Source organism: Clytia hemisphaerica, unplaced genomic scaffold (genome assembly GCF_902728285.1).
Source record: "Clytia hemisphaerica strain Z4C2 unplaced genomic scaffold, Clytia hemisphaerica genome assembly, whole genome shotgun sequence".
In the NCBI taxonomy this organism is placed as follows: Eukaryota; Metazoa; Cnidaria; class Hydrozoa; order Leptothecata; family Clytiidae; genus Clytia; species Clytia hemisphaerica.
In genome coordinates, this window is record NW_027103737.1 from 199,361 (window position 1) to 208,507 (window position 9,147).

Here is a 9,147-nt window from a genome sequence, read left to right on the forward strand (position 1 = left end):
AAATGCACTGAAATCGTACTGAAATCATACTTCAATCATACTTCAAAATGCACTTCAATCATACTTCAATCATACTTCAAAATGCACTTCAATCATACTTCAATCATACTTAAAAGTGCACTGAAATCATACTTCAATCATACTTCAAAATGCACTTCAATCATACTTCAATCATACTTCAAAATGCACTTCAATCATACTTCAATCATACTTAAAAGTGCACTGAAATCTAAGTGCACTGAAATCTATAAACTGAAAAAATGACTTTCCTCGCTCGTGTATTGTGGCCCATTAGTGTATTTTTTTGAATGTAACTTGGAAACGAAAAAGATAAAAAATATATGAAAAATTTCAATTAAAGGAGATTTAAAAAAAGTTTTAAAAAAGTTTTTAAAAAAAGTTTTTTAAAAAGTTTAAAAAAAAGTTTTTAAAAAGTTCAAAAAAAATAAAAAGTTCAAAAAAAAGTTTTAAAAAAATTAAAAAAAAAAAGTTCCTGAAAAAGTTTGAATTTTTTTTGAAATTAGTCGTGTAGCCCATGAGTGCCAGTGCCAAAAATGTTATCTCCGTAATATCTGTCACCACGCGTCTCGTGCTAATGTGTTCAGTTTTCAAAATGGCGGATGAAACACCATGGAAAGAGAATTTGGAGCTGAAACTAGCACTGCAGATAGCCTGGTTAACCAAGCCAGTTTTTACAAGGCCAAGATACGGCTGAAGACAATATAGCGTTATCGGTGCTTTAATGATTTTTATGATGTACGGAATTTTAAGTTTGCCTCGAAAAACTGGCTTGGGCGAAGCGCGCGTTCATATTTTGAACGCAGAAGTCGGTGAGACTCGGCGAGCATTTGGCCTCTTCTAATTGGCCATAATATACCATGTGATAAGAAACGAAATTTTTCGTTTGTTTTGAAAACGCTTTTCCCTTCTCAACGAAAGACTTTTTGAACATATTTTATTCTGTACTTTTTGCATAAAAAGAAAGATATGTTTTTCTCTCTCCCTCTTTTAATTTGAAAAACCTTTATATAACTGGATGAAAGAGAAGTTGAGTAAATAGGGAGGAGGGTGTATTTATTTAACGAATTCCTTATTTTTATATTTTTGCTTTTTTTATGCGAATGAGTTATGGGAAATCTTTTGTTGAAAAATATGTGTTGAACAAATTATACAAATTTATGTGCATTTACAAAAAGGTGCCCGGGAAAATTTGAAATTTCGTTTTTGTCAGTTGATAAGAAACCGAGTTTACTTGTACTAAGCTAGATATTCAGTCACAACTTACCATCAGATTTTACTAAGTGACTGAATCAATCTGGCTTAGATTTCTAGGCTACACTGCAGAGTTATGTCGGGAAGAATTTCAAGAGAGAGGTTCAAGAGTTACATTGATGTAAATGTTGACATCGAAACAGTCAAAGATGCAGTTCAAAAAGAGTTACAGGGTCCAGGAGAGAACCTTGGGTATAGAGCCATGCATTTGAAGTTAAGAACAGAGCACCATTTGCTAGTCCCCAGGAGTCTTGTGGCTGATACTATGTACGACTTATCAGTAGGGGTTGAAGGACGTGGGTTGAAAAGAAAGCGAAAGAAGCAAAAGCAGCCATATGTCTCACATGGCCCAGGCTGGACTTACTCACTAGATGGGCACGACATATTGATGGGCTACCAGAATTCTACGTTCCCAATTGCATTATATGGCTGTCTTGACACTTTCTCGAGGAAAATTATTTTTTTAAAGGTCTGGACATCGAACTCTAACCCAAAAATTATAGGTAAATTTTACATGGACTTCCTTTTGGCAAATTCCTAGATACTTGACTCTTGACAAAGGGACTGAAACTGGACTCATGAGAACGATGCAAGTTTATCTTATGGATAAAGTTGGAAATTCTGTTTGGTCCCTCCACTTCAAATAAAATTGAACGTTGGTGGAAGGAAATTCACGAACGAATGGAAAAATTCATCAAAGACCAATTGCGAATATATAAAATGTTACTATTTCCAATTCCTAGAAAATAAGGACCGAGAGCCTTTTAAGAAGACTCTCTGTCTATCTTGCATTTTTCTTTGCAATAGCCAGTCCACAAAACTTTTCAATCGAACAATTCTCATTTTTAATTACTTGATCGAGTAAAGTCAAAGAAATTCTACCACGTTTGCGATTTTTATCATCATTAAACATTAACAATTTGTGACCCCCCAAGCGATTTGGAGTACATTTAAAATGAGACCGGTATTGGTGCGGTCATGCTTCTGCCGCTTTTGGACTGTTAATTGTGCGACTAAAAGCTGAAAAAGCGGCCAGAAGACCGCACAGTACCGTATGGTCCGTGCGGACAAAGTGCCGACGAAAGCGGGCGATGGTGCGGTCCCCGCCGTTTCTTTATATTTCTTTCGATTGCCGTAAGAATTTCAGCCTCGAGTTCAAACAAGCAAAACAATAAAAAGAAAATGTCCGCACCGTGACCGCACTTAATACCGCACTCATTCTAATGGTGCTCTTTAGTGACTGATCTAGGAAAGAATTTTGGATAATTTTTTGGTAGATACAAAGGTATCATTTTACCGCACGGTAATCTTTTTGCCGCTTTTATGCCGCACATTTTATCGATCTGTCCGCACCAAGACCGGTCTCATTTTTAATGTACTCCAAATCGCTTGGGGGTCACATTTACTCAAGCGACCAGAAGGCATTCTCACAACATGAGCTGCGTAGTTTCGTTGTTGTTGTTTGATAAAAACACTAACATCTGAGGTACCACATATAGTGTGAAGCTGCTTGTTGCTAATGACGTATCGAAAATCATTATTGACCTCATCTACATAACGAAATCCACCTCTGACCATTCTCCTCAAAAACATTCTATAGGTGACATCGAGGCGGTCGTACTGGAGAGACGTTAAGTTCCAGTTCTGACATGAAGACGTTAACCGGCTCCTGACGAAACTGTTGAGGAAGAAGATACGAACACGTAGGTTGATTTGGAAGTTTTGTAGCAGGTTAGACATTTGGGCGAATTTTACAATTGCAAGTTGAATTCATTGATTGAGTTCTGCTTCCCCTGTGTTTAGTTGAAGGTGATTAAGGACAGCACCAATATATTTGAATTCTTTGACATTTTTGAGTTGCTCTTCACGAAGAGATATGATAGAATCGAGATATTGGTCTTGATTGATGGTCATTGTTTCGGTTTTCGAGACATTGATTGTCAAACCAAAGGCAGTGAAAGTTAAATCCAAAAGCTCTGTTGCAGCACTGATACCCTCGAGTGAAAGTAGAAAGAGGACGATGTCATCAGCATATCCACACCAAGAGAGAGTCGCTTCTCCCCAAGTTCTTATACCACTTGCTCTCATCTCGAATCTTTCTGCACGAGAGTGTGCTTGTGGGTTAACTCGATATTAGTGTTTGAAGAACTTGATTCGGTTATCATCTTTACATTTTTCGATAAATACTCTCATAACGAAGTCTAGATATAAATTGAACAGAAAGGGACTTTCGGGTCCCCCTTGACGCACACCGGAAGTCGTTTTTAAGGATATCATAGCACCGTCGTAGGTGAGGGTGGTATTTTCGTACAAAGTTTCAAGAATTTCGAAAGTTCGAGGGATGGATCTATCGGGGAAGCGCAGTTTTATACTTTCAAAGAGCCAGCTTCATGGTATGTGGTCGAAAGCTGCACTTAGATCAACAAATAGAAGAAACGTAGGTTCAGACTTTTTGTTTGAAATTTGGTGAACTCGTTTGACCGTGTAGATACCGTCTGTTGTTCCACGGTCCTTTCTAAAGCCATTTTGCTCATCCGATAACTGATTCTCGTATCAGGGTCTGAGTCGTTCAAGAATTATATTAATGGCTAATTTGCAGACGGTTGATCCTTTACTAATTCCGCGGTGTTTTGTTGGGTTTTTCTTTGAACCTTTCCCTTTCCACAATGTCTTAAGTCTAGAGTTTCCCCACGCACCAGGGATGTCGAGATTATTCCACAGGTTGAACATCATTCTCTGTATCACTTGAAGCATGATTGGTTCGGTACATCTTTTCAAGAGCTCCGGTTCAATGCCGTTAGATGCCTTGTTATTTTTAAGTTTTTGTAAGTGTTTCTGTATTTCTTCAACGGTTGGGGGTGCATCATTTAATTCAGAATTCAATGAGATATTCTGTAGAGCATTGACGAAAATTGGAAGATTTAGAAATTCCTCAGGTGTTTGGGTTGTAGAAGGGTCTTCTGGGTTAAAATGTGTTTTAAAATGGTTCAAAAGTTTGTCCGGAGGACATGATCCAATGACTGGTTTTAAGGTGGTTTCTTGCTTTTTGGCACGGGCAAATAATTTATCATGTTCTCTGTTAATGGACAAATGGTTTATTTTCTCGGCTTCATCTCTATAAAATTGATTTCGTAATTGTCGAGCTCTAGTTCTGATTTTCTTACGAACGGCTTTCACTTTTTTCGGACAGGCATTTCTCATTACCAATAGTTCTTTCTGGTGATATAGTTCCTTAAGTTTTACATCCTCATGCCACGGCTGGTGTAGTTTTCGGGCAACTATTTTGGGAATCGTTTCGTCTGCTTCTTGAATAGAAGTAATAAAGTGTTCGTTGAGTTGAGTATTCGATTGCATTTCTGGCTGAATATACTCAAGCTTGATGGAGAGATTCCTTTTAAAGTTAAATGCTCCTTATAAATCATGATTATGATCCATTAAATGATCTTGACAGGAAAATTCTTGCCTATATATCTATGGGCCACCATACTTGTGTATACGTTTAAGGACTTTAAGCCAAGCCCCTAAATTGGACAAAAAAAGGTTAATGGGTCTCAAACTTAAGCTTTAAAATATGAATTTTTTTATATTGATAGTTCAAATATATACCTCAAATAATACCTCAATCTATTTAAAAGTAATAGTCAATGAAAGCAAGAACAATTGATAATAAGCTGAATAATTTTATAACGTTCAGTATTTTCTTAAAGAACGTTTTAAATTTTGCAAAATTTGAGCTTTGTGATTTTCATAAAAATAATTTTTATGAAAACTGTTTACTTTAATGGGATAAACTTTTGCGGGGATTAAATTTCGCGCATTTCGCGAAATTAAGTCCCAATGGAAATTTGGAAGGGCCTCATCCACGAAATATTTCTAAACAAAACTCAAAAAATACCAATTAAATACTTTTTGAATGGTTACCTACATCAAAGAGGCTCAAATAATGTGTATTTCAACTGTTTTTGACAGTTAAAGTCACAAAATCGTGAAAAGCAGCGTCAAAACTCCCCTGTGCATTATTTCCACAAACATGATTTTGTCTTCTATGATGAAGTTCCATCAGATGAAATATTGTGAATTAATTTATACTAGCAGTGGATACCCTTTAAAACCTACAACAAAAAAGGTACATATATCCTGATAGAGAAAACAGTAAGGACTGAAACTTTTGGTGAGTCTAGGCTACCGCTATCAATTTCTCCCCTGGGTATGGTTTTTTGTAAAAGCAGCTAAGAAAAATTTTCGTTGTTTCGTGAAAAAATGCAATTTTAGCTATTTACTCCTTAAAACCTACAAAATGTTTTTTTTGAAGAACTTTTTTTTAAATATTCCTTTTGGTCTCAAACTTTGAACAGTGATTCACTGCAAAGTTACTAATGCTACAATTAGATCATTAGTACCTAAATATTTTCAAAACTGTACGTTAAAATCAAATGACACCTTAAAACCTACACTATTACGCCCTATTACACCATAAAACCTAAAACCACCAAACATTGACCCCTTGCTCACAACTTATTGAAATTGTGAAATTGCAATTCACGTCGTCCTGAACCGTGATTCAATTGATCAAATATTTGCCAAAACAATATTTTTGTTTTTCAGGATTTCATGCCCATAATGCAATTGCGCCTGTTTTTTTTTTTGTCAAAAAGCGGCTTTTTAATGGGTGAAAACTGTTATTCACTTTATTTTTGACATATGTTACTAATGTCTTTCTAAATCTCCGTCTAATGCACATTATTCGAGAAAGTCGATCTTCAGATTTTATTGGCCACTACCTAGTCTAACAAGCTAGACGACTAATTCAGACATAGTAGAAATAAAGCAAAAAGTAATGGAGGGAACAATTTTAGTTTATACAAACTAAATCCCGTAACAGTAATCGTATTATCATATTTAAACGCCTATACTACTGTATTACACGCATATTATAAACTACTCCAGTCTTGCCGCTACCATAAATGAGCTTTAAAGTATAACTTTGAGGGCCTTACGATTTCTATGGCGCGCGAAAGCACTATAAAATACTATCATTTTTATAATACTATCTTTTCTAATATAATACTATCTTCTTCTAATAAATAATACTATCTTTTCAAATATATAATACTCGTAAAAGTCGAGTTAATAAGTTTGAGTTGAAAAACTCGAGTTCGAATTATAAGCTGCATGTATTTTGTGACGTCACAAATATACCATTTTAACGTCATCTTACAATTTCCCAACTTGAAAATGTAAGTTAAAGACAAATTGACGGGTTAAAAAGGAGGTCTGACTGCCGTGTCAAAAATGTGACGACGTTGCAAAACGTTTGCAGTTTTTTATATCATTAAAAAAAAGAATTAAACGCGCGTAGTCTACCGTGAGTATCACAGCGCGAATATTTTCTCTTTGAAAACTTGACCTCTGATAGGGTACGTAACGTCAGTTGATTGTCAGGGCGATTTTGAAAATTGGAGCCTCTAAATTCTCTAAATGGTCTAAAAACGCATCAAAATAGCTTAATAGTTGTGATATAGGAAGAAAAAATATTATTAACTTCGGTTTTTCCAGAAAACCACTTTTGAAAAAATTATTGGGGGGACATTGCCCCCCCCCCCCCTAGTCCCCCGGTTGCTACGGCACTGCTCTCAACTTGACTTTTTCGTAACTCTACTTTTTTAACTCGACTTTTCTGAGCCTCGAAAATATAGCAATAAAGTTAAAGAAAAGAAAGTGGTAAATTTCAAAAAAAGAAGTATTTCAAAAAAGATAAAGTTATTATATTTGAAAAGATAGTATTATATTTGAAAAGATAGTATTATATTTGAAAAGATAGTATTATATTTGAAAAGATAGTATTATATTTGAAAAGATATTATTTGAAAAAGATAGTATTATGAAAAGATAGTATTATATATTGAAAAGATAGTATTATAATTGAAAAGATAGTATTATATTTGAAAAGATAGTATTATATTTGAAAAGATAGTATTAATTTGAAAAGATAGTATTATATTTGAAAAGATAGTATTATATTTGAAAAGAAAGTATTAATTTGAAAAGATAGTATTATATTTGAAAAGATAGTATTATATTTGAAAAGATAGTATTATATTTGAAAAGATAGTATATATTTGAAAAGATCTTATTATATTGAAAAGATAGTCTCTTTGAAAAGATAGTATTATAATTGACACGATAGTATTCTAATTGAAAAGATTCTTTGCAAAGCTAGTATTCTATTTGAAAAGATAGTATTAATTTGAAAAGATAGTATTCTATTTGAAAAACTTATATTTGAAAGATAGTATTATTTGAAAGATAGTATTAATTTGCCGTATTATATTCGTGAAAAGATAATATTATTTTGAAAAGATAGGTATTATAATTGAAAAGATAGTATTATATTGAAAAGATCGTCTTATATTTGGTATTCTTTTTGTATTATAATTTGAAAACTCGTCTTTATTATTCCTAGTATTTATTTGAAAAAATTAATTGAAAGATCGTATTCTCTTTGCCCCGCTAGTCTTATTTGACATATGTATTATATTTGAAAAAAAAAAAAGTCTAGATTTTATGACCTTGAATTCTTTGTGTTATCTAGGTCCGAAAACCCTTGATTTTTTGCCGGGATTTTCGCTAAATTTTGAATACCTTCGATTCTTCGACCTTTGCGATAATTAAAATTCTTGAATTAGGTCTTTCATGAAAGTACCTTCTATTAGAGGTTTTAAAAAAGTGCTTATACAATATTAAATTACGTTTGTTAATTAAGAGAGCCCAAAACCCAACTTTGTAGGTTTTAAGGGGTATTCACTGGTAACGCGAGATTGTAATTTGATCAAAACTTAAGAATGAATTAATTCTGGTTCTTATAAAAAGGTATTCTGCAAAAGAACTGTCGATAGAAAGTGATGAAAATGTTGAGAGGCTGACGAAATTTTTCTCCCTTAAAGTTTTCCCGACAGTTAAAATTCCGACATTTATCCCTGATAAGTTATGTCTCCCAACTTGGTTAGAAGGGTGAGATCCGTCCTCGTTCTAACAGATGGTATTTATTATTTTCTATGTATGTTTTATCACATTCTCCTTTCTTCAACGTAATATTGGTATTTGTTAAAAGTTTAACATTTGTTCATTTACAGTAGCGTAGACATTTGGGGCGCAAAATTGTGCAGGAGAGCAGATCTTTATGACACTCTAATTATATTTTTATATTATGAATAGATAATTACAGTATCATAAAAATCTGCTCTCCTTCACAAATGTTGCGCCCCTCGCTGTCTACGCTACTGATTTATTTAGTTTTTCACTACAATCACCATGTCATGCTGACTCAGTGACACTGTGTCGATTTGTAAACTCATATAAAAGAATCTTAGTTTCTAAACCTACAGTAATTTTCTAAAGAGTCAATTCCTTTTGTCAAAAGTCTTTGATTATCTCTACATGGTTTAATCCTTAACACAGCGGAGCGCGGAGGTCTTTTGTTTAAATTGCGCAGAAGAAGTGTGCCTTTAGAATTGTATAATTTTGTGAAAACGCAAGGAGATAGTAATGCTACGTACTGAATACCTCGTCCGTTTTTTTAAATAATTTCTATTCTTTTATAAGAATTATCCTTTTTTCATAACAATCTCTTTTAAAACGTTGTCCTCGGTAGACTAACTGTTTACAAGCTTATCGTAAAGTGCTCTTGGTATTTAGTCCTGATTTTAGATAACAACGTTAAATCACATATTAAGCTGTCTCATTTGAATTTTCAACAACGACATAGAATTTCGTAAAATAAAACCGTATATAGTGGGTCTCGTCAATGCGAATCCTAAAATGACAGGGAATTTGACGCTGGGAATAGGGAAAAAGGGGATCATGAAGATTGTCTCA

General features: G+C 33.9%; 1 protein-coding gene across 1 annotated transcript; it reads right to left on the bottom strand.

The window, feature by feature from the left end:
* Window positions 1-3,825: 3,825 nt before the first annotated feature.
* On the bottom strand, window positions 3,826-4,626 carry LOC136805150 (uncharacterized). The gene has a single exon (XM_067061712.1). It carries the CDS (start codon window positions 4,624-4,626, stop codon window positions 3,826-3,828), a length of 801 nt encoding a protein of 266 aa, XP_066917813.1.
* Window positions 4,627-9,147: the final 4,521 nt, after the last annotated feature.

Excerpts from the sequence above, each read along its gene's own strand:
- LOC136805150 (XM_067061712.1), bottom strand. The coding sequence starts at position 4,626 with ATGCAATCGAATACTCAACTCAACGAACACTTTATTACTTCTATTCAA.